The sequence below is a fragment of the Macaca thibetana genome, chromosome 7, assembly GCF_024542745.1.
Source record: "Macaca thibetana thibetana isolate TM-01 chromosome 7, ASM2454274v1, whole genome shotgun sequence".
Taxonomy (NCBI): Eukaryota; Metazoa; Chordata; class Mammalia; order Primates; family Cercopithecidae; genus Macaca; species Macaca thibetana.
The window spans coordinates 81,296,478-81,323,606 of NC_065584.1; the positions used below are offsets into that span (position 1 = coordinate 81,296,478).

Genomic DNA, 27,129 nt, shown 5'->3' on the forward strand with positions numbered 1-27,129 from the left:
ATTATCTTAAGCACATTAATATTATCTAGAAATTTAAAATCATTGATTTTATTCTTGTTGAAAAGAAACAGCATCACAATTATTAAGGACAATTTAGATGAATGTAAGTTGTATCAATTATTAATACATGTCCAATATTTTATATATATGCCAAACAGAAAGGCAATAAAAATTGACAGAAGATCATATTAATCTAAGTGATTACAAATTCTGAGTGATTTGATATTAAATTTTAATTTTAATTAAAAGTTTAATTTGCAATTAAACTTTTTCTACATAGTTCTTAGCAATTAAGACCTTGTTGAGAATTTGTATCCAAGACAAGGTGGATGTCATATAAAACCTATAGTACTTCAGAATGATTTTCCATTAGATAGTACTTCTAATGGAAATAGAAGAACTCAACACACATAGAATCATGCTTCTGTAGGTTAATCAACATGGATTCTAAGCTATATTGGGAGAAATGATCTCTAGATTTATTTAACACATACTTAGTCACCAGACTCATTATTCATCTGAGATTAGTACAGAACAGATTTTTACATGTATGTTAACTCCTCCCAGGTATCCTCTGTAGGAACAGTTGTAACCAACGGTAGAAAAATAAAACCTTTACTATTCAATTCATAGAACAAATCTTAGCATGGAGTCATTAGCACATGTCTCAGCATAGTATTGCATGGAAAATAAAATACTATGGAATTTTTTAATTATTGAAAATGAAATCTCTCTTGAGAAATAGCAAGAATTAATTTTAAAAAAACAAAAATAGAAAATAAAAGATGTAAAACTTTTTAAAATTTTGAGGATTTACTGATTACTATAGTTCCCCTACCCCTTTTTTTAATATGATTTGGTAAAAATCTTGGTTTGACTCACTATTAGTTGTAGCCTTCCTAGAAGTATTTAGGTTTTAACTTTAGAAGAATCGGAAATTATTTGAGGAGTGGACTATATAAAACATGGTATGATGTTAGAACCAGTAGTATTTTGTTACTGGAGGACAGTGAATTAACCAGAAGCCTGCTAATTTCTTATTTTTTTTTTTTTTACTCTTAATGGCTTTATTGTACCCAAATTACAACTTTTGAAATGTTAAATGCAAAAATATGACTTCAAGTAATTTCATCTGCTTTTCCTGACACTGCTGAACCTTTAAAGTTATGCTTTTGCTCATATCTGAGTAATTTTGACAAAAATATATTAATATAATGTAAAACATAATGCCCATATACAATTGTATCTTTAATATAAAAACATATCCCATTTTACCTACTTAGAAATATTATCTATTGAGGATGTAACATAAGCAATGCTATTTTGCTTAATGAACGTATGACACTTAAAAACATTCTTAACATCTTACACTTTTAAGGTTTTTCTGTTAGACATAAGAACTTTTTAAAATATCTTAATGAATTGTTCAACATGTGTAGATGGCCTTATATAACATATTATGTATATAGTAAGTGTATATGTTTAGAAGTGAAGTGACCAATAAATATGATTCCTAACATTTTTGTGTTTATTTTTAACACAGCTGATGATGCTATATTATACTCTTCATCTATATTAAATTTACTCTTTAGGATAAATGATAAAAATATTATGATATTTTGTTAGAATGCTATTAGTTACCTGTTTATTAATATGAGGTTAATGTTTACATTTTCAGACGGGCCTTAAATTTATTAAAAATTAATATTTTAGAAGATAATGTGATATTAAGAACTCAGAACTTCACATTTAATTGCTTTTAAGTATGGATCCCTAAATTCATGTGGAATCAACTTGTTGGTGATGTTCAACATATTAAGTAGGTGGATAATTTTATGCCAAAGTAAACTTCATTTCACCACTTCTTCAAATCTCTGACTGTATTCATTGATAGGAAAGTGACTCTTTTGGTTTTATTCATTGAACTTCTTGAATTTTTTTTTTTTTTTTTTTTTTTTTTTTTTTTACATCTCTTTTCCCTCAAGAAAACAAGAGGGAAAGAAATGAAACTATTATTCATGAATATGATCAGGATACTTTTAGTACTCATGTGAATTTTTTATCAGTCACCATCATGATTTCAAGTCATGAATTTATTTTTACATGCTTATGCATGCATGTTTACATGCATTAGTTACTTAATTGATGTTAAAATCCATTAAATTCAAATGAATAGGAGAAAAATTTGTTCATAGGATTTTGTTCTCGTTATATTACATTTTATTTTATTTTGTTTTATTTAAATAATCAGTTTAAGGCTTATAAAGGTTGATTTGCTCCTGAACTGCTTTGTTTCCCAGACATTGCCATCTTCCCCAACTACCACCAAGTCCTCTCCATCTGATCCCATGACCACCTCCAGAGCTAATCAGGTACAGTATCATCCTGTCATCTACACCATACTTTTCACGGGTGATTGCCTGCAAACTGGAGAAAAAGATAATGGTGGGTTAAGGATTTATTCGTTCATTCACATATATGCACCATAATCAGATTCCAAATAACCTAAGAAAGAAAAATCAATTATTTCTAAAATTTTGTATGCATTTCTAATTTTAGATAACAAATACTATATTCAGATATTAAACTACTATAATTTTTTATTATTTTTCTTTAAAATTGTGACTACGTAATGGAGCTCTGAAGGCTATTTATTGAATTGGTATTTTTAATTTCCCTTATTGTATCTTCCTAGAATTTTTCATGTGTAAGTTAAGGATATCATATATGTAAAAAATAAATGTATAAATTGAGCAAAGGTATATCTTTAAAAGTGAACGCAATTTTATTTGCTTTTTATTTGAGACATGCCTTATTATGTAAACAACTTTCAACTATTGATGAAAAGCATTTCTAACAATCTAAAAGAATTGAAAATTGGTATTTGTGGTAATTTTAATGTTTAACAACTCAGGAGAAAATTCTAAGCATTTTCATTGCTCGACTGACAAACTTTGCAAGTAGAATATATTTTATTAGTTTGATTTATGATTGTTTTGGTACTATTTGTAGGTCATTCTTCAAAAATGTGGTTATTTTTGACAAATATAAGAAGATTATCTAAAATATTTGTGTAATTCAGAGTCATACTGTACTTTAATTTGACAAATGTTGAATAATATATTTATTAAAATTATTAAACACATTTTTATTTTGTCTGAGTTGAGCTTCATTTAGGTGAGAAATGTTATTTTCTTTAATATTTTTGCTTTTTTAATAATAAAAGGCTTTATGGGGTTATTTAAATATTAAATAAAGGCTTATCTGTTTAATATATTTTTCATATAGTTGACTAACAAATTATTAACTTTGAACTATATTTGCTAAATATATTAAATGTGATTTTTTCGTATTATCTAATATAAGACTATCAGAACTATTTTGCTGATTTGTTGATCCTAATACTTTTGCAACCTGAAGAAAGATTTAAATATAATAACTGGAAGCAAAACTGATATTTAGGATGATATTTTATATTACAGGTTTGATTTTCATTTTATACAATAGCGTTCCCTTCAAACAAAAGTATTTTATAATGCAAACATTTTTAGGTCCAATAAATTGGTTAGTAAAGTACACATCTCCCGTGGTAAAAACCAACACTTCTCTTTGAAGGAAATGGTATTACATAAAGTGACAATCAAGCTTGTATTATAAATGCATGAGGTTTAAAAGTATACTTACATTTTTACTCTACATACCTTATCTTTTACTGAGTTTTAATTGTATGGTGTAAAAACCTTTTAGGAAAACAACTGATTTTATGTTTTTAATATTTCTTTTGTACTTTATCATTCCGTCTTTTCCAAATGTAAACATGACAAACACAACCACATTAAAAATAAAACGAATGATTTTTCTCAAGGTAAAAATCCCTGGATCTAGAAGAGAAAATCTCCTTAATAATTTTGCCTTTGAAGCTAAATTTGTATTTTCTTTCATTTATTCTTATAAGAGCATGTGAATCTTTATAAAATGGTTTCTTAAAAGGCTAATTATATATTTAAGTTTACTAATATTATATTTTTACCCTCTAGATAAAGTGCTTGCCAAATCTAAGTTTTGCTATTTTGAAATAAGTCATTTGTAATTTTATATTCTGTCCACTATACTCTGTTATATTGTTACTTATACTCTGTTTTCTTCTGTTCTTGTACAAAGAAGCATAATATCTCCTGGATATCATGAAGCAAGATATAAGAGAAGAACAAAACAAAATCTGTAATTCATAGAAAGAATTGTAATCATCAATCTTTCATATTATTAATAGTTTATAATTACTTTTTCCCCAACAGTATTTTCCAGTAGATTCTAATCATGTGGTAGGACAGAAGGAAATGTATTTTTTGTTGTTCATTTGTTTCTTGTCAATAGTCCCAATTAATATAGCTTTGCTATACTGACTTATATCTGGAAGTGTATAAACAAGATAAGAAAATAGGTTCTAATATGATCATCTTAAGCTATTTGTAATAAAAAGAACTAATGGATTGTCAATATTCAGAAAACCAAAAATAAAAAACACAGAAAACTATTCAAGGAGTAAGTTTGATCTGCATTTCCAATATTTAAAAATACTTTTTATTCTTTTAAAAATGATGACATGTTTCAGTACATACCGAATTTTACTTTATTAACCTTGAGACCCCTTAACACGTTTCCATAGGTCAGACTGACATACTCTGACTACAGTGTTGTCCTGTAATAATTTCCTCCTTAAAACTGAAAGACTATTATATGAGAAGTCTTATGAAATGATGGCATGGTGGCTCACACCTGTAATTTCAACACTTTGGAAGGCCGAGGTAGGAGAATCACTTGAGGCCAGGAGTTTTAGACCATCCTGGGCAACATAGCCAAGACCCTGTCTCTAAAAATGTATACATTTGAAAATTAACTGGTCACAGTGGCACTTGCCTATAATCCTAGCTACCTGGAGGCCGAGGCGGAAGGAGTGCCTGAGCCCAGGAGTTCAAGGCTGCAGTGAGCCATGATCATGCCACTGATCTCCAGTCTTGTGTGTTACCTTAATTCTCAGTTTTCGCATCAGTGAAATTCAAATAATATCGCCTCATAGAGTTGTCATAAGAAGTGAAGAACAATTAACCTCTTCTTAGAACAGTGTCTTGAATGTAACAAGCATCATATAAATTTTAGGTTATGTTTAATTTCTTATCTGTCAAGTGATAATGAAAAGGATTATTCTTTAACATAGTAAATAATAAAGCAAATAGCTTATTAAAGCTTTTGAGTTTTGCCTTTGGAAAGATTCTAGTATTAGTATTGGCTGTTTTTTCAAGTCTAAAATATTTCTGTAATTAAAGCCTGTCTCCTTTAAACTACTTTACAATTATTTTCTAGAAAGAGTACTCAGTTACTTGTTGCCTAAAAGTACATAAAATTGCTCTTCTTCCCCTACTGAAAAAGAAAAGTTATAAGAACTACCAGTTTGACAACTTCTTCTGTACATGTGTTGTATATTGTAAGGTACAAGTTTGATATTTTTCTACATATGGAATTTTAAATACAAAGCAGATATAAAGATACAGTAAATAGATCAGATTCTTTAAAGCAACATGTTTAAACTTTCAAATAAAACTTAAACAGAATCAGTAGTGTTCAATCAGTTCTAAGTTATTAATACTAAGTTACTTAGTCACTCCATTAAGATTCAACAAAATGGTTTGGTTAATCAGTGGTACCAAAAATTAAATTTTGGTTTTAATCTTAGTCCTTCTTGTTAGCTCTCCTGGAATTTTTCTGAAATTTCATGAAAAAATAAGAGAATGATTTCAGAAATATGTGTTTATAAACATTTGTTTATTTACTGATAAGTTTGAAATTATAAGCATTTATCAAAATGTATAAAACACATGAAAATAGGTAGCTGATATATAGTACCCTTACTGTGGCTACAGAAAAATAAAAATAAAAATAATTTGTCTCACTTTAAATTCATGACCACAAGTCACAAATAGATTCTTAATTCTGTCATTCATAAGCTCATTGACTTTCTTATTCTCTAGATGACTATTTCACAAGTTCTCCTCTCTTTTCAATACTGTATTAATTTTCTATTGCTGTAAAACAAATTAACACAAACTTAATGGCTTAAGCAACACACATTTATATTCTTATAATTTCTGTAGGTCAAGAGCCCAGGCATGATTTAAGCCAGGCAGGCTGAGCCCTTTGCTTGTGACCTCACAGGGCTGTAATCAGTGTCAGCTGGGCTGCAATCTCTTCTATAGGTTTGACTAATATGCTTCCCTGTTCATCCAGGTTGTTGGTTGTTGGCAGCGTTCAGTTTTTGTGAGGGTTTTTTTTTTTTTTTTTTTTTTTTTTTTTTTAAGCTGTTTCACTGAGGGCCACAACTTATAACTGGCTGTTGGCTACAGGCAATTCTCAGATTCTAGAGGCCACCCACAGTTACCTGCCACATGACCCTCTCCACAGGGCCATCAAAACTTGGCTGTTTGCTTCATGCAAGTCCATTAGGAGAATCTCTCTCCATTGTATGCCAGCAAAAATGGAGTCTTATATATTGAAGCAAATCACAGGAGTAACTTTCTTACCTCCTTTACCCTACAACATAATTTAATCATGCTAATGACATTGCATCATTTTTTCCATATTCTTATAGTGAGAAGTAAATCATGTGTCCCACTCACACTCAAGGGGAGAAGATTGTACAGGTTGTAACGCCAGTGGGTAGAGATCATGGAAGTTTTCCAAGAATTGTCCCTCCCACAACCCCCACAATGTTTCTTGTTTTTTATACTCTCCCAGCTAATGACCTTACTTCTTTTCCTACTTCGCTGAGAAAACTGAAGCAATCAAAAGTGAACTTCCACAAACTCATACCAACAACTACTTAATGAAGCAGCATTTATACCCACATAGTCTGCCTTCTCATCAATTACTGTAGGTAGATTTTCCCTGCTCTTGTCTAAAACCATTCATTTCAGTTGTCCATTAAACATTCTTCCTTTACTCAAGAACTTTCCTTCATCAATTCTACCTTCTCTCTCCTTTTTCTGTCAAGTTTTTGCTCTCTACAGAATCATTCCCATCAGTGTGCAACTGTTTTTTCTGTCATCTTAGAAAGCCAAACAAAACTTTCTTCATGTCACTTCCCCCACCAGCTAATGCCCTGTTTCTTCTACTCCTTTGTAGTAAAGCTTACGAAAGTGTTACCTCTACTCTATTTCCCAGTGTTGGTATTCCCATTCTTAAAGCCACTTCGCTCAAATTTTTGCCTCCCCCATTCCACCAAAACTCTTTGCCAAAGACATCAATGATGAGCACTTTGCTAATTCCAGTAGTCTGTTCTTAGTCTACATATTACTTTACCTACCAACAATATTTTTTAAAATTTATCTCTTCCACCTCCTTGGTATACTTTCTTTACTTGACTTCCAGGATACTACACACTTTTGGTTTTCCTCCTGCATGGTTCCCCTTTGCTTCTTCTCAGAATCCTTGCTAGTTTATTCTCTTATTTCTATATACTTAATGATGAAGTGCTCCAAGTCTCAATACTTGGGAATTCTTCTGAGTCTTAATTCTTTGTCTTTCTCTATTACCTTGGCTTTTATGTGCTGACATCTGCAAAATTTATGTCTCCGTTGTGGGACAAATGTACTGTTACCTTAGTCCATTTTGTGCTGATGTAAGAGAATACCTGTGATGGTAATTTATAAAGAACAGAACATTTTTTCTCACAGCTCTGAAGGCTGGGAAGTCCAAGATCAAGGCACTGGCATCTGATGAGGGCTTTCTTGCTGTGTCTTGAAATCGCAGAAGACAGAAGTACAAAAAGGGGATGAACACTGTGTTCCTACATGGCTGAAGAGCAGAAGAGAGAAAACTCACTCCTGAAAGCTCATTTTGTAGTGTTATTAATCAAGTCCTCATGACTTAAACACCTCCCAAAAGGCCCCACCTCCCAAAACTGTTGCATTGAGGATTAAGTTTCCAACACATGAATTTTGGAATGGACAAAAACATTCAAACCATAGCAACCATGAACTAAAGAAGCTTAATCTTTATTATTCCTCACATGTGCAGACTTATTACCTAATTTTATGTTCAGAATTTTAAATTTTGTTTTCCCAAAGTTGTCCCCTAAAGTAGTATATGCTTCAGGCCCCACATAACTTGTGATCACCAGATCCCAAAACTCCAGGCTATGTCCAGTTCCCCACTCAGTCTTTCCACTTACATCCCTAATTGACATCTTAAGTGCAATAAGTCCAAAAACTACCCCTAACCTGTTCCTTTTAAAATAAGTCAGTTTTTTATTTGTTTACTGCCACCTGAAATAGTTTGCCATTTCACTGAGTAAAAGTCAACATCTTCAAAATGACCTTAGTTAACTTATAAGAAAAAGCCTTTGCCACACTATCTCTATTTCCTGCCACTCACCTCCTCACTTATGTTGCCCCAACCACATTGACAGTTGTTGCCCCTTGCAGACATCGGGCATACCCTCACCTCAGTATTTTTATCTTGCTTTTCTCTGCATGAAATTTTCTTATCATAGAGATCTGCTTGGCTAACATCTTCATAACTTTCTAGTCTGTTCAAAATTCACCTTCTCCTTAGGACTTACCTGACCTCCTTATATGGCAACCTGGCCTCCCCCTTCCCGCCACACTCCTGATTCCCTTTGTCTTGCTGTTTTTTAAGCTTTGTTCCATTGCCTCATGAATACTGTATACTTGGCTTCTTATCATGTTTATTGTGTACTGTGTTTCTTACTCTCTGAGTAAACTAAATTGCATGAGGATAGGGATTTTTTCTGTTTTATTCTCTGATGTATGTGAAGCACTTGCCTGGGACATAATAGGTCCTCAGTAAATATTTGTTGAATGACTAGCATTAGTTGAAAGAATAGACTTACACATCTATATGTTCTAAAATTATTTGTTTTTTTTACAATATTTGAAATGAAATTTTGCATAGAATTCTCTCTAAAAATGTAAACCAACTAGAAAAGGATAATTTTAGTTGAATGAAGAGGTTAAGCTAAAAGAACATAGCCTTCTTAGCTTGATGTCTATTTCATGCCTTACAGTATTCAGAGCACAATTTAATTTGAAAACCAGTTGGGCACTTGTCTCAAATACAAATATTATCATAATTCTCCAACAAAATATAAAAATTAGGGCCGGGTGCAGTGGCTCACGCCTGTAATCCCAGCACTTTGGGAGGCCGAGGCAGGTGGATCACTTGAAGTCAGGAGTTCAAGACCAGCCTGGCCAACATGGTGAAACCTTGTCTCTACTAAAAATACAAAAAATTAGCTGGGTGTGGTGGCGCACGCCTGTAATCCCAGCTACTCAGGAGGCTGAGGCAGGAGAATTGCTTGAACCCGGAAGGCGGAGGTTCCAGTGAGCTGACATCACGCCATTGCACTCCAGCCTGGGCAACAGAGCTAGACTCCATCTCAAAAAAAGAGAAAAATTAATTTATATTTCTTTCAGCATATGTGTGTGCGTAGTGTATTGTGTTTGTGTGATATCAAGATAATGTTCATCAGAAATATATAAGAAGGTCCTAGAAATATAATGACATCCATTTTTAATGAACTTACTGACTTTGTTATGTATATTAGATTTTATGTGCTTTGCTTATCATTAGGATGAGAGTTATGAAATTACTGATATTTGATTGTAATTTCCTGTGGCTCAACCTAGTATGTATCATATACATATCAAAATTGCAAACATTCCTAGAAATAAATTGAATCAAAAACACTAAATTCATATTACATAATATATAATTTTTATATAAGGGCATGAAACACTCCCTTAATAAATGGATAGCCTTATTATAATTTTTGTGGGGAAGATTTAATATAGAAATATCAATCCTTTTAAAATTAAAATATAAACATGATTTTCATCATATTCCCATTTTTCTGTGTTTTGAGAGAGAGAAAATGATTTTAATATGTATGTAGGAACAAATCCCTGATAATTATCATCAGTCAACTAATAAAAGAATTATCAAGAAACTAGTAATACTGAGATCACCCAGCATTAAAATTTACTATAAATGTGTCACAATAAAAGTGACATACAAATAGATGCAATTGATAAATGAAGTATATAGGTATTTCTGAAATAGATCCAAGGAAAGTCATGCATCACGAATATGTTCTGAGAAAAGTATCATAAGCGATATTGTTGTGTGAACATCATAGAGTGTATTTACATGAACCTAGATGGTATAGCCTATTACAATACACAGCCTGTTGCTCCTAGGCTACAAACCTATACAGCATGTTACTGTACTGAATGTCGCAAGCAATTGTAACAGTGGTATTTGTATATCTAAAGATATCTAAACATAGAAAAGATAATGTTTTGGCTACTACATCACTAGGCAATAGGAACTTTGCAGCTCCATTATAATCTCATGGGACCACCATATATATGGCCTGCCATTGATGAAAACGTCACTATGCAGCACATGACTATATATGGGAACTTAATGTATGATAAAAAAAAAAAAAAAAAAAAAAAAACAGTGTGATCTAAGGATTTGGAGAACTGTGGTCTTGAGCCATAATACCTGGCTTCCAATCAAATCTTTGTTACGTCCGAAGTTTATAATGTGTGAGGCCACATTTTTTATTTTGCCATGCGTGTTTTCTCGTTGAAAAATGTGGGCACCTACCTCGCAGAGTTGTCATGACTTTTTAATGAACGAATGCATGAGAAATATTTAGAACACTGTCTGGTCCAGAGTAATATATAAGTGTAATTTTAATTCATTATTAAAAAGGATGTTTTATTTTATAAATGGTGCTGGTATATTGACTGTCCACCTGAAAGAAAATAAATTTCCACCTCAGACGATATGCAGAAATAAATCTCAATGCATTCAAGATTGAAACTGTAAGACTATTTGAAATTATGGTGTACGAAATCAAGGATGACTTAAGCAAGAAGGAAATCCAAAACATAAAACGCTACCAGATTTGAGTATATAAACAGTTATTATTTTTGGTATAGCAGAATACACCATTAATAAGCAAAAGAAAACAAAAAATATGTTGAACACGTGACAATTAATTAGTATCTCGGCTATACAAAGAACTCCTAGGTTCATATGAAAACCCAATATAAAAATGTAAAGGCAATTTACAGAGGAGGGAATGGAAATGTACAATACAGATATAAAAACATGTTTAACCTCACCAGTTATCAGGGAAATTGCAATCAACATCACACAATTGCACTATTTTAAATCAGATAGACAAAACTTTGTGTATAATACACATATCAGAAATGCAAGATGTGTGTGTGTGTTTATAAATCTAAAGTGCTGGCAAAGATACAAGAAATAAACATGCTCATACAATGTTGATGTAAGAAATGCTACAACATTACAGCTTTTGAGATCTATCCTGTAAAACTTACTGCACCAATACATAGAAACAAATACAAGAATGTATGTGTGATAGAAGTTGGAAAGCAATTTCACCCTTAATCACTGGAGAGTGATTAAATAAATTCTGATATTGCAGAATAGTATGTGGTGAAGCTATTTAAAATGCTGAGTTAGATCTGCATGAACTAGCCTAGAATAGTGTCATACAATATGAAGAAAATTAAGTTGCTAAGAAACATTTGGCCCTATCTTTAACTGTCAAAAAACTTTGTTCATGTATTATTAGAGTGATGACAAAGAATATGAAAATTACTACATTTTACTTCTTATATCTCTACTTTGTTTTTAAAATGTAACAGAGGATACAAAAGAGAATGGAAAAAAAAAATCCTTACTTCAGTTGTGGCATATGCAATGTTTTAAGGAAGATAAAGCAGTAATTTCCCAAGGGGAAAACTGGTTGTCTTTGACATTACATGTGCATTTAAGCTACTTGGCTTCTTGATTTCCTACTCTTTTGATGCTTTATTGAGGTCAAGAAGGCTCACTGGGGAGAGGCTTCAGGCCTAGAGGAAGCACTTACTGACTGGCAAAGGGAGTGGCAATTGCTTCATATTTTAAAGTTATGCCAAATTAAATGATTGCGTAATATATGTAATATTTTTATTTATCCTTTAGAGTTAAAACATAAAAAATACTCAACCCTAGCTTTACATCAAAATTACCTATGTAGATAATTAATAGACCTATTATGAGATGTTGCATCTATATTTGAACAGTCAGATAAATATTTCATGAAGCTTCTTGAAATGTTTGGGAAACACTTATATGATAAGAGCACATTAGTTTATAATAAATTGATAATTGTGTACTATGTGACACTGTCTCTTTTTTTCAAGTGTTAATTCATCAAGACTTTACCATGAAACAACATACATACTTTGTGATTTGAAAAATACTAAATTCGTACAAAAATTGATACGTAGGGATTAGTTTCAGCATTGAGATTAGTTGGGATTTACTAATTAATACAACTTAAATCTATGAAGGATTATTATACAAAGGATGATTATCCTTTTAGATATAATTAGTGAATGTGAAGGTCTGGGACATTATTGTATACTACTGTGGACTTTATAAACACTATAGACTCAGGGCACACTGAATTTACAAAAAGAAAAATCTTTTTCGATAATAAATTAACCTTAGCTTAATACTTTTGACTATTACTAAATAGAGTTAGAGGTTCTCTTAGAGATTTTTATATGCAGATTACATTAGGAGTTTTGGGGGTGTTTTTGTTTTTGTTTTTTGAGATGGAGTTTCACTCTTGTTGCCCAGGCTGGAGTGCAATGATACGATCTCCGCTCACCTCAACCTCCTCCTCCCAGGTTCAAGAGATTCTCCTGCCTCAGCCTTCCGAGTAGCTGGGATGACAGGCATGAGCCACCATGCCTGGCTAATTTTGTATTTTGTTTTTTGTTTTGTTTTGTTTTTTAGTAGAGATGTTGGTTGGCTGTTGGTCAGGCTGGTCTTGAACTCCCGACCTCAGGTGATCTGCCCGCCTCAGCCTCCCAGAGTGCTCGGATTACAGGCATGAGTCACCAAACCCAGCCTACATTAGGAGTTTTTAAGGTCGTTTAGCAATATTCTTGCCAAAAATTATCGATATGATTAAATAAGTGCTTCCTACCCATATTCATTCTGTTGCAGACTTCAGAGTTTGCTAGTGTGCTGTAGTGTAGATAGTCTATTATCCATAGCAGTGATGGGAATCGAATCTCCCTTAGGGCAAGTTAACAATACCACTGAAAGCAGCACACCATTAATGTTTTCAGGTTAGTATTACAACACAGTATTTAGTAAATACCAGGTTATGTGACATCCCAAAATCCCTTTTAAAAGTGTGATTTTATCTGAAGGCCTTTTTAAGTTTATGAAAAGCCTAAGACTTTCAGATTGAAGAAAGTAGTACACATCAGGGAAAAGAGTTAATGAAATAGTTGCTCTGTAACATTCCTTATTTTACATCCCATATATGGCTCAGGCATTGGTAAAATGCATAGAATACTGTGTCTAGTATTGGCTCGTATTAGGTAGATTTGCAAGATTCTCTGGACGACTTAGTAAGCAAAGGTGGTTTCTCTGTTTCATGGAAGTTTTCCCTGCAGCCATAGCTGCAGTAATTCTTGCACATAGTATATTCTCAAGACAGAACATTATGCATGCCTTTATATAACCACACCATTTAATGTCTCCTTATTCCACAATGTGTATTTATTTTCTTGTTTTGTGTGTGTATACAGTTCAATAGAATTTTTCATTTTTCAAGCAAAGCCATATAAAATTGAAAATATCTAAAATAGCAAAATTTGATGGTTATCAAGTTTATTTTAAACTTTTTTTTTTTAAAGAATGCTTAGATACGTGAATGTGTTCACATTATTTTCTCAGATAAAAGTAATTTTGCAAAACTGGGGAGTTTGATACCTTCTCGCTTTGGAATAAAAAAGTGTTTTTCCTTTTGACCTCAGAAATTTATAATTGGCCTTTTTGGTTATTATTTTTTCTAATTTTTTATCATTAGGAATTTTTCAGGAGACAATAAGTTGATCATTTTCGTTTATTCTGAATCTAATGCCTTATAATTCATTTTATTGGTGTTTGGTTTCGTTCATATTTCTTATTCAATTACTATTTAAAAATATTTTTGAAAAAGAAAACATTCCTTTTTATTACCTGGCTTCGAATTGCTTTTAGCCAAGTAACAGAAGTTTTAAAATTAGTGTATTCTTATATATGATTTATTAACTATTATAAATGAACTATTTCACCCATATATATAAAAAGAATATAGTTTTGTAATAGTATAGTTTGTTAAATTGCAGATGTGCTTCAGTAACCTTTTAAATGTAAATCAATGTTTATATGGTTATTTATGTCAAGTATTAATGAAATAATAATGTATAATATTTTCTTTTTTTTTTTTTTTTTTTTTTTTGAGACGGAGTCTCGCTCTGCCGCCCAGGCTGGAGTACAGTGGCCGGATCTCAGCTCACTGCAAGCTCTGCCTCCTGGGTTCACGCCATTCTCCTGCCTCAGCCTCCCGAGTAGCTGGGACTACAGGCGCCCGCCACCTCGCCCGGCTAGTTTTTTGGTATTTTTTAGTAGAGACAGGTTCCACCGTGTTAGCCAGGATGGTCTCGATCTCCTGACCTCATGATCCGCCCGTCTCGGCCTCCCAAAGTGCTGAGATTACAGGCTTGAGCCACCGCGCCCGGCCAATATTTTCATTTTCTTAATGACAGTCATTTGGGATAGTAAATAATCAACCTCCCATTACTAGTAAGATACTGAAATATAAGCGTTTATTTTTTAAAATAAATATTGCTTTTAGGAAAACTGTTGGTGAAATTAAAATAATAAGAAATATATAATTCACCTAATCTGTAAATATAAAATACTTGTAATTATAATTTAATAAATCATTTTAAAAATATGGGACATCAGACTTTTCAACTAATATTTAATTTTAATGATAAAAATGACAATCAAAAATGCATAAAGATACAATAAAAATCCAAATTGTGAAAGTTTTCCTTATAACTTAATTCTCTAGATACATAAATTTAAACAGAGATAGATTTTCAAACATAGTTGAGACATTTACTTCCAATGTTATCTTATTTAGTTTGGTTATGTCATAGAGTATTAAACCATAAAGAACTCAAATTTTTAAAAAGTTCTTTATTCCTAGATTAACTTTATTTTCTAAATAAAGTGTGCTTTTTATAAACAGGCATTCAGGTTAGATGCATGATTTTCATTTAAAACTATGATTTTGAATTTTTCTTTTTTTTTTTTTTTTTTTTTTTTTTTTGAGGCGGAGTCTCTCTCTGTCGCCCAGGCTGGAGTGCAGTGGCGCGATCTCGGCTCACTGCAAGCTCCGCCTCCTGGGTTCCCGCCATTCTCCTGCCTCAGCCTCCCGAGTAGCTGGGACTACAGGCGCCGCCACCACGCCCGGCTAATTTTTTTTTGTATTTTTAGTGGAGACGGGGTTTCATTGTGTTAGCCAGGATAGTCTCGATCTCCTGACCTCGTGATCCGCCCGTCTCGGCCTCCCAAAGTGCTGGGATTACAGGCTTGAGCCACCGCGCCCGGCCTGATTTTGAATTTTTCTACTTAAAAATTTTAAAATATTTTCTAGATGTTCTTTTCTGTCATTTATCAACTCACTATTTTATGGTCATGCATATTTTACAGTCCTTTGCTTAATGACAGGGATATATTCAGAGAAATGCAGCATTAGGTGTTTTTGTCATTGTGCATACATCATGGAGTGTACTTACACAAACCTGGAAGGTATAGCCTAATACACACCTAGGCCCTTGGTATAACCTATTGCTTCTAGGTTACAAATCTGTACAGCATGTTACCTTAATAATACTGCAGGCAGTTTAACACAATATTAACTATTTGTATAGCTAAACATATCAAAACAAAAAAGTACATTAACAATATTAAAAATACAGAATAAAAGTTAAAAAATGGTACTCCTATATATATAATACATGTATAATATGTAATATAATATAATATACTCCTGTATAGGGAACTTACCATGAATAGAATTCACAAGGCTAGAAATTGCTCTGGGTGAGTCAGTGATTGAGCAGTGAGTGAATGTAAAGGCCTGGGACATTACTGTACTTTACTGTAGACTATCAACACTGTACACTTAGGGCACACTAATTGTATAAAAATGAACTTTCTTTAATAATTAACCTTAGGTTAGTATAACTTTTTGCTTCATATATTTTTTAATGTTTTTGCTTTTTGGCTCTTTGACTTTTAAACACTTAGCTTAAAACACTAATATATTGTCCAAAAATATTTTCTTTTTCCTTATTCTGTACACTTTTTTCTTGTTTCCTTTCAGCATTTGTTTTAGGTTCGGGTAATTTTACATGAGTAATTTGCATGTCGCTGAGGTTTGGTGTATGAATGATCCCAGATAGTGAGCATAGTGCTCAATAGGTGGTTTTTCAACCCATTCCTCCTCCCAACCTCTCCCCTCTGGGAGTCCCAGTGTCTATTGTTGCCATCTATATGTCCATGTTTACTCAATGTTTCGTTTCCTCTTATAAGAGAGAACAATCAGGCCGGGCGCGGTGGCTCAAGCCTGTAATCCCAGCACTTTGGGAGGCCGAGACGGGCGGATCACGAGGTCAGGAGATCGAGACCATCCTGGCTAACACGGTGAAACCCCGTCTCTACTAAAAAAAAAAAAAAAACAAAAAACTAGCCGGGCGAGGTGGCGGGCGCCTGTAGTCCCAGCTACTCGGGAGGCTGAGGCAGGAGAATGGCGTGAACCCAGGAGGCAGAGCTTGCAGTGAGCTGAGATCCGGCCACTGCACTCCAGCCTGGGCGACAGAGCCAGACTCCGTCTCAAAAAAAAAAAAAAAAAAAAAAAAAAAAAAACAAAACAAAAAAAAAGAGAACAATCAGTATTTGGCTTTCTGTTTCTGCATTAATTTGGCCTCCAGATACATTCATGTTGCTGCAAAGGACATAATTTTCTTCTTTTTTACAACTTTATAGTATTCCATAGTGTGTATATATCACATTTTACTTATCCAGTCCACCGTTGATGGGCATATAGGTTGATCCCATGTCTTTGCTATTTTGAATAGTGTTGTGATGAACATACTAGTACATGTGTCTTTTTTGTAAAGTGATTTATTTTCCTTTGGATATATACCCAGCGGTGAGATTGCTGGGTCAAATGGTAGTTCTGTTTCACGTTATTTGAGAAATCTCCACACTGCTTTCTGCAGTGGCTGAAATAATTTACATTCCCACCAGTAAAATATAAGTGTTATCTTTTCTCTGCAACCTCTCCAGTATCTGTTATCTTCTGACTTTTTAATAACCATTCTGACTGATGTCAGATGATGTCTCATTGTGGATTTGATTTGCATTTCTCTAACAATTAGTGATGTTGAAAATTTTTTCATATATATGTTGGCCACATGTTTGTTGTCTTTTGAGGCATGTCTGTTCATGTCCTTTGCCCATTTTTAGTGGGGTTGTTTGTTGCTTTTTTTCTATTTAGTTTATTTTCATTTTGTTTTACTTTTAAAACTTTTTAATTAAAAACTAGGACACCAAAACTAAGACACACATTAGCCTACTCCTACACAGGGATGGTATCACCAGTGCCACTGTCTTCCCCCTCCACATCTTGTCCCACTGAAAGATCTTTGGGGGCAGTAATACACATGGAGCTATCCTCTCCTATGATGACAATGTGTTCTTCTGGATTACTTCCTAAAGGACCTGGCTGAGGCTGTGTTATAGTTAACTTTTCTTTTTTAATTAGTAAATGGAATACAGTCTAGAATAATGATAACAAGTATAGTGTCGTAAATATATAAGCCAGTAACAGTCGTTTATCATCATTATCAGGTTTTATGTACTGTGCACAATTGTATGGGCAATACTTTGTGTACAACTAGCAGAACAGTAGGTTTGTTTACACCAGCATCACCACAAACATATGGGTAACGCTTTGTGATAGGACGTTAACAAGGGTTACAATGTCGCTAGGTGACAGAGATTTTTCAGCTCCATTATAATCCTATAAGATCACCATACATGGTCTGTCGTTGAATCAGTCTTTGTTATTTGGTGCATGACTGTATATACATTTAAATATTTTGTATTTTTATAATGCCACTGGATTTCAAACCCTATGAAAGCAGAGATCTTATCCTTTTCATTTACCCCTACATCCCCAACATTTGGAATTATACCTGGCACGTAATAGCCACTCAATAAATAATTGTGCAATAAATTCCAGAAATGTGCTAAAATTATTTTTTCATTGTTCTACTTTTCGAGGATTCATTTATTCTGCAGCCTAATTTTGGACAATTGTTTCATTTCCTTTTGTTACACTGCTTTTAAAAAATAAGACAAAGTGTGTATGGTAAGAGAAAAAACTCATCTGAAATGCAATCTCTATTGTTCTCTTTCTGTTTTACCTGAATATAATTACATACTTTTACATTATTTAACCCAAACTACATGTATATGTATGTGTATATGTGTGTGTGTGTGTGTGTGTGTATTCAACTTTGCATTGGTATTTTTTACATCATTTTATAATTTCATACAGTGCCTGCATACTGTCCTTCGTATATGACATTCTGTGTTGTGACTTTTAAACACTCAGCGTAAAACACTAATACATTATGCAGTGTACTAGTGTTCATTGTACAGTGTACTAATACATTGTACAATGTTCTCTGTTTTGGAAATTTCCCCAGGAGAATTGCAGAAGGAGAGAAACAAAGTGAAAGATTAAACCCATTTCATAACTTGACGAATACTACAATATGATTTGCAAAAGGCAATATATACTGACACCAATGTTTTAAAAAAGAAAAAGATTAATAGTTTACCCCCTCCCTGATTTATATTTGCTTTATGTTTTACTTGATGGTCAATTTTGCTGCTCTACCTTGAATATAGCTTTGATCATTTTAGAAATTAAATATTTTCCTACGTAATTCTTTAATTTTCATTATTTAACAATTTGCTTCACTTTTACTTCCCCCTAAATAATTTCATCTATTCCTATGTCTTTAAATACAATTTATATGTTAACTCCCACATTTCCCCTGGCCTCCAGCCCCATAATCAACCACTTATTTGGCATCTTCACTTGGATGACTGATAGGCATTTTAAGCTTAAAATGGATAAAATAGAATTTCTTCCATCCTCATCTTTCACCCCTTTTGCACCATTTACTTCAATGAACACAGCCCTATTTTTATTTTCATAGCTATTTTTTACTTTTTAATTTTAATGTTTAGTTTACAACATTAAATTGAAAACATTAGTTTTCATTTCAAATATTCAAATATGTTTAATACATCTTTTGTTAATCAGAATTAAGAACTCTGAACATGTGTCTTATAACATGTGCCCTGAAAGAGCTGGGCTAAAAAGAGGTGATTTAAAATAATAATGATTTCAAAGAGCTTTTTGTTAACACACGGATGATGAAGACTTACATGCCTTTCATCAATATAACTTCAATATAGTAAAATCTGGTTTAGTAAGCATTAAGAAGACAATACCCCAAATTATTTTCACTTTTAAATAATGGGCTTCCCTGCAATAGTTTATTATTATATGACCTTCATAGTTTTTTAATAGTTATTTAACTTCTAGTAGTTTTCTTTTTTGAAATAATTATGTCTAAAGTGCTCATCATCTCAACATAACAGGAATAGTTTCAAGTGTTTCTCTTCTGTTCCTCCTTCTCCTAGAAAGCATAGGTTTTCTTTTCTGTTTTTCTTATTCCTAAGTTATATCCCTCCCTGGGATATAGTGTTGTATATCTTTAAATTTTGAATCATGTTTCAGGGGCAAAGTGAAATAATGTGTTAAATGGAAAAAGAAGTAAGTTAAATTTTGTCTTTAGAATATTGTCTGGGTAATTCAGTGGGGAGTTGAAGGAGGGGCTCATTGAAGAGTTTTGAACAGAATTTTCTCATAATGCTAAAATAAAGACCCCTTATCCTCAGTCTCACTAAGTTGTCTGATTTTATAGATGATGAAACTGAAGTGATTTGAGAAAGATCACATAGCAGAGCCAAGGTGAGACCACATATCTATTAACGGCCAAGTCTATATTTCTATTATACTACAATATGCTTTAGAGAGGATAAAGTAATAAGACTGAAGAACAGCACAGAATAGGACATATAGATCTAGGGAGCAGGGGAAGTCACAGATAGCTCCTAGGTTTAAAATCTGAGTTGGCAGTGGGTGAAGGGTAAAAATACATGAGACAAGGCGGCATGGTGTTTTATGAGAGATATTAGACATTGCTATGAAAACTGTTCTGCCTTTGATTTGGTTATCAAAAGTAGAGTAAACAAACTAGTGGAGAGTTAGAACTGCTTTTTAAATTCTTTTTGGATACTTCTATTCATGTAAATCTGTTGTACATATTTTATCAAATCAGTGCATTCACACAGGCAGTTATTTGTTTATTTGAAGTCTATAGTCAAAAGAAAGGATGCCATTTTTTCAGTTTGCTTTGTTCAACAACTCAATGTAGATTCCCCAAAATGGCACATGTATCTCCATTTGATGCTACTAAGTGGAGCCTCAGTAGCCTAAATTGTAATACACTGGGAAAATAAAAACATTTATCTGGTTAGATTATATAGTGTATATCATGGTAAAAAGTAAATTAATCTACTTGTTTTTCCTTACCAGAACTATGATATCTTGACTATTAAGTTTAAGAGATAAAATGAAATGTCAGTATTTTGATAGGCAAATAATGCATGATATAACAAGAATGTAAAAATATTTTCAAAGATACTTTTTGGTGAGTTACAAATTATAGAAGCCCTCAAAATTATAGAAATTATCATAATTCAATTCAAATTTATTTAAGCAAAAAAGAGAGTTGTATTTCCTCTGTGCTGGCTTTAGACATGGTTAGATTCAGATGCCAAAAAATGCTGTCTTATTTTTATCTAAGTTAACTTCATTTTCAGTCAGGTTCTTCCTTTTCTCATAGTAGTGGTAAGATAGCCACTAGCAATGACAGGCTGGTGTTCTACTAGATTAGGAACACAAATATCTCTTTACCGACAAGTTTACCAAATTCTCATGCTCTTGTTTGGCCATCCTGTGTCATGTGCTCAAACCCAAACCAGTAAAGGTTATGGGTGTGAGTATAGCAACAGGTCAGACCTGGGTCATGTTTTTACTTCTAAAGCAAGCTTGTCCAACCTGCGCCCCAGGATGGCTTTGAATGTGGCCCAATACAAATTTGTAAACTTTCTTAAAACTTTTCTATTTTTTTCTTTGCATTTTTTAAAGCTCTTCAGCTATCATTAGTGTTAGCGTATTTTATGTGTGGCTTGAGACAATTCTTCGTGTGACCCAGGGAAGCCAAAAATTGGACACCCTTGTTCTAGAGGTATTGAAAGATTGTCAGCCTTATCTGAGGCAGGTACACTAAGAATGAGAAAGGGTGTTTTCCAGAGGAAAACTGGGGTTCTGTTGCCAGAAGAAGAATGACTGGATACCAACTGAATGACTGAGTAAAATAACAGGTATCCACTGTTGATAGGAATTGCTTTATAAGTGTAATGTCATATATGTGTAGTAAATATGGCAGCCCTAAATAAAATAATTCATGCTATTATTTGGGAGTAATGGAACTTGTTTTGCATTTACTTCAATATATGGTTTTATTAAATATTTTTTTTTGTTTTTCTGCCATGATAATGAAGAAATATGATGCCTATAGATAATCTCATTCCTTTATAGCCATAAAACCATCATGAGTTGGAGTTCTTGTTTGTCGAAAGAGTAAATATATCTTAATGTCTATTTTTAATTAGAAACATATCAATGTTAAAATCGATTTATGTGGTATTTTTAAAACTCATAGGATTCTTACAGAAGTTATTTTGTGATTGCAAATAGAGAAATTGTAACTTTATTACTTTTGTTCTGAATCACAGTTGATGCTAGGATAATTAGTATAATTACATTGTTAATCTTTCTCTTTTTTTGATATAACAAATAAGTTGTGAGTCTAGAATAAGGAATACTTAAGTAAAGATTCTTTTAATTTAAAAGTAGTAGTTTTAAGCTGAGTACAGTGGCTCACACCTGTAATCCCAGCTACTCAGGAGGCTAAACCAGGTGGATCGCTTGAGCCCAGGAGTTCGGGGCTGCAGCTATGGTTGTGCCACTGCACTCCAGCCTGGGTGGCAAAGGGAGACCCTCCTCTCCAAAAATAAATAAATAAATAAAATTATTGAAACAGTTCATCACTGCTAAAATCGGTTTAGATTTGAAACAGGAACTGTCCAACACAGAAATAACAGTGACCAAATGCATGGAAATATTTGGTTCTGAAAAAAGAGTGTACGGATATTACACATATGTGAAAGACCATTAGGGAAATATCTTCATCTCTCAAGGATTTTCTTACCTATTCTTTCTTTTTCCAGTTAAACTTTGTGTCTCCTTTATAACCTTTATATACTTCTGTGCCAGCACCTTTAAGACTCCTGCACTGATACACACTCATTTTCTACATCTATAAGCTCTTTAAAGGCAGGAACAGTGTCATATATATCCTTTATCTCCAGCTTTCAACACAGGGCTTGGGCCATTCAGTAAGCATTTATAAATGATTAGGTGGATGCTAGCAAATATAATCATAACTCTGAAGGGAAATCCGATTTGTAACTGTCAAGAACATATCTGATTTAGTTTTATACATGTTATACCAAATAATTTGTATGCCATTGAAGATCAGTTCTTTTCTCCCAATTCTTTAGAAATAAGAATATGTATATTTATTTCAGCCAGCACATTAACAGACTTCACCAGTGAAAATGAATCCATGTACACAGTTAGAATTTGCTATTTGTCATTTCAGTTGGAAGTTAAATACTATCAATGTACAAACATTGCTTTGGTAAATGCCTTTATCTAAGAAGTAAGAGAAAATAATCTACCTTACATAATTATCTTTCCTTCTCTGTTTTTTCCCACCAGTAGTCAGTTATCCACCACCTCAAAGCTTCCATGTTTTTCTGTCTCACTTTTCCATAACTCTGGCCCGACACTTAAAATGTAAATATAACACTACTCTCCTTGTAATATTATTTAACTGAATTTCAGTTTTTTATCTCAACTTCTTTTCAGAGAGTCTGTTTCCTATGTCTGCCCATATTAGATTAATATTGTATGCAAATAGATATAAATATATTTTTTAATTCTTCAGAGAAAAAAAAAAAGACAGTGTAAGGCAAAGAGGATTCTCATGTTCTTTTGTCAAAAATAAAAATTGGATGATAAATGCCTTGTGTAAGCTAATAAGTATTTACTTTTATTAAATTTTGAAAACTTTTTATGTTTATGTTTCCATTAATTTTCAAAATTTGGTAGTCTTATACAGAATAGCGTATTGCCTAAAATTAGAAAATGCTATATATTGTAATTACTAAGATGCAAACATTAAGTCTGCTCTTAAGTCATAACACATCTTTAGGTTTTTAATCTTGCCAACAAAATTTGGGGCCACATCAATATTTAATTAAGCATTGATTGTGGTTGACAGATTTTTTTATTTAAGATTCTTTGAAATGGTTAAACACTAAAATTCAGGAGAAGGTATTAACTACATAAAAGCACCTTTAATATAAAGATAGACATTGTCATATAATTCTTCAGTTTTCAAAGATATGGATATTTTTGCAAGGTGTTTACTGTCATTAAAAGTTAACACTACTTCGAATTATATATTGTTTCAAAGTTTTTGAGTATTGGTTGGGCGTGGTTGTAATCCTAGCATTTTGGGTGGCCGAGGCAGGTGGATCACCTGAGGTCAGGAGTTCGAGACCAGCCTGGCCAACATATAGTGAAACCCCTCTCTACGAAAAGAATACAAAAATTATATGGGCATGGTGGCACAAGCCTTTTAATCCCAGCTACTTGGGAGGCTGAGGTAGCAGAATTGCTTGAACCCGGGCGGAGGAGGTTGCAGTGAGCCGAGATCACGCCACTGCACTCCAGCCTGGGTGACAGAGCAAGACTCCGTCTCTCAAAAAATAAATAAAATAAATAAATAAATAATAATAAAACTTTGAGTATTGAAAAGAAGGAAAAATAATTAAAGGGTTTTTTTTTAAAAAAAAAAAAAAAAAGACAAGCTGATGTTCAATAATGTAAGTGCAATACCCACATGTGCAAGTTGTTTTAGATAATAGTTTTAGAGTTAAAAAGAAAAAAAAAACTGTGAAAAAACATATATAATGTGAGACTGATTTGCCATGTAGTAGAAATTAATATCTTCACACATTTCATAGAGTGGATGTTATAAAATTATTAATAAAATTTCATTACCTTTTATTATCAGCCTATAATTAACCTTTTCTGTGCTGTTCTGCTTCAGGGTGGTTATCACACAGGAAATCATTACATTGAACAAAACAAAAATGATTACTTGTAACTTAAAATAACATAAGACTAGGTCTTTTGAAAGTCTTGGCCGATTAATACATTTTTCTTCATTAAAAATACGTCAAAGCACTGCAGTTTGCCAGTACATATATGTCTGTTTTGTTGTTGTTGTTGTTGTTGTTGTTGTTGTTGTTGTTGTTGTTGTTGTTTTGAGACGGAGTCTTGCTCTGTCGCCCAGGCTGGTGTGCAGTGGCGCCATCTCAGCTCACTGCAAGCTCCACCTCCCGGGTTCACGCTATTCTGCCTCAGCCTCCCGAGTAGCTGGGACTACAAGCGCCCGTCACCATGCCTGGCTAATTTTTTGTATTTTTAGTAGAGACGGGGTTTCACCGTGTTAGCCAGGATAGTCTCGATCTCCTGACTTCGTGATCCGCCCACCTTGGCCTCCCAAAGTGCTGGGATTACAGGCGTGAGCCACCGCACCCGGCCCATAATGTCTTCAATAATATTACAAAAAGGTTATCATTTTGAAAAGAATTGCTTATTCATAAAAATACAATCATATTTAACATTCAGATACTTAAATCCTTAAAAGTGCATTTTCTCAGTATTTCATGTGTACACGATAAAAATAAAGATGATTGTAATTCATCTGTATAATTGGTATAGTATATATCATGGTTTAACTTTCTAGTTGTAACACATTAACTTTTCAGACAAATAATTTTCTACAAAAAGGAGCTGTGAGCAAAATTAACAAATATTATAAAAATACTTCTCAGTCTATTTCTTGAAACTGAATCCACTTAATCAGGGAATTTGAAGTTTGTGTTTAACATTCCCAAGAAAATTTAGACTATTTCTCAAACTTTCTAAGTTCTTGAAAACTTGGACTATTTTCCATTAAGTGAAATGATTATATAAACAAATTATAATTAAACAAAATTAAATTTCTTGTATTACTGTAAATTGTGTGTATGGAAATAAAATGAGGTGTGTGTGTGTGTGTGTGTGTGTGTGTGTGAGAGAGAGAGATATGTATAAATATATTTATGAGGTGACTTGGTTTAGAATTTGCATTTATACTTTCTCTGCTTGCTACCTTCCAGAACAAAATTGCCTAAATTGCATGGCTGTATTTCTTTAAAATATTCTTATCCAAATTTGTGTTTTAAAGATAGCATTAGAGATGCTTGCTAAAAATTAGCTAATGAAATCTCTCATAGAATACCTCAAACAACTAAATGTCCTGCTCAAATTTTAGCACATTTTTTTAGCCTGCCCATTTTAATGTTTGGAACAAGGAAAGCTTACTTCAGTGCTTTGTCAGTGACACAACAATCACAAGTTTTGACCTACCCAGTGAGACATAAAACATTGACATATGTGTCACTATGCTTCCATAATATAATTTTAAATGTTAGTATTTATATTTTAATTTTAGGGATGATAGAAAATTTCATATTCATTTGATATTTCTTATAATAGTTTTTTATTGTGATTAAATAAGTCAAAATATGCTGATTTTTGTGGCTGGATGTTTCAATACAAATAAAAATGTCTATATGTCGTCATCCTGGACTGAGTATTCATGTCACTGCCGTAATTTTTCAGTATCTTCTGAAAATATGGTAGTACCATTTGGTAAGATGGTAGTAAGCCCTAATTTTAAAACTGTAGCTATGATAGCCAAAAAAGCAAATAATTAGACTAATTATTTTATAAATATAGATAGTGCAGCTAGGTAATATAATTCTTAAATAGGGTTAGTCTACCCCAAGCCATTGAAAAATTAAAAATTATTAATTATTAGAAATCACTCATTATTATGAAGTTATATTTCATGTTAGTTTAAATAAAAATACTAACAATTTTGCTAACCTTTATCTCTGAAAACAGTCATGAAACAAGTAAGATTTTTAATAACAAATATTCTGGGTGATAAGGAACATGAAATTAATGTTTTGAAGGGACTCAAGCTTGAACTTTCCTACTGTTATCTTTATTAACTTTGCTTTATAATTCTACATTCTTTGTTTTTGAAATGTTTTAGAACAAAGCATTTTCTTAAAGTTACAATAGGTGAAGAATCATCAATAGCATTGTGATTTTTGGAGCTATATAGAAGTGTTACCTTTGGTGTATAGTTATGATTCCCTCTTGTTAACATACTGATTTCTTATAAATTCTATTGCAAAATGCACAGTGACTCAAGGAAAAATTTTATTTAATAATTTTGACCTGAAAATTGAGTTTTTCCTTTGAAAATTCTAATTTGACAAGGTAGTTGTATTAAAGTGTGATAAAAGTCACTTTAAAGTTGTGATGTTTCTGTCTTTCATAAATTATGTTTAAACTAATTTTCAATTTATTTACTTTTCTAGGATAGCAAAGTAATATAATGTATGTGCACAAAACAGAAGTATTATTTATACGTATTTTTTTTAATTACAGGTAAAGATTATAGTTCCCAACAGCACAGCAGGTCTGATAATAGGGAAGGGAGGTGCTACTGTGAAGGCTATAATGGAGCAGTCAGGGGCTTGGGTGCAGCTTTCCCAGAAACCTGATGGGATCAACTTGCAAGAGAGGGTTGTCACTGTGAGTGGAGAACCTGAACAAAACCGAAAAGCTGTTGAACTTATCATCCAGAAGATACAAGAGGATCCACAAAGTGGCAGCTGTCTCAATATCAGTTATGCCAATGT

At 32.8% G+C, this 27,129-nt stretch overlaps 1 protein-coding gene across 7 annotated transcripts in view; it reads left to right on the forward strand.

Annotated features, from left to right (window-relative positions):
- The window catches only part of NOVA1 (NOVA alternative splicing regulator 1), a 464,491-nt gene that overhangs the window by 429,383 nt on the left and 7,979 nt on the right, over positions 1-27,129 (forward strand). For 4 of the 7 annotated variants that reach the window (XM_050799748.1, XM_050799750.1, XM_050799753.1 and 1 more), the window contains 2 exons: positions 2,301-2,372; positions 26,876-27,129. The exon at positions 26,876-27,129 is cut by the window's right edge and continues 7,979 nt beyond it. In XM_050799748.1, coding sequence (XP_050655705.1) covers positions 2,301-2,372; positions 26,876-27,129 — 326 coding nt within the window. The other 3 variants (XM_050799749.1, XM_050799751.1, XM_050799754.1) reach the window with 2 other exon arrangements.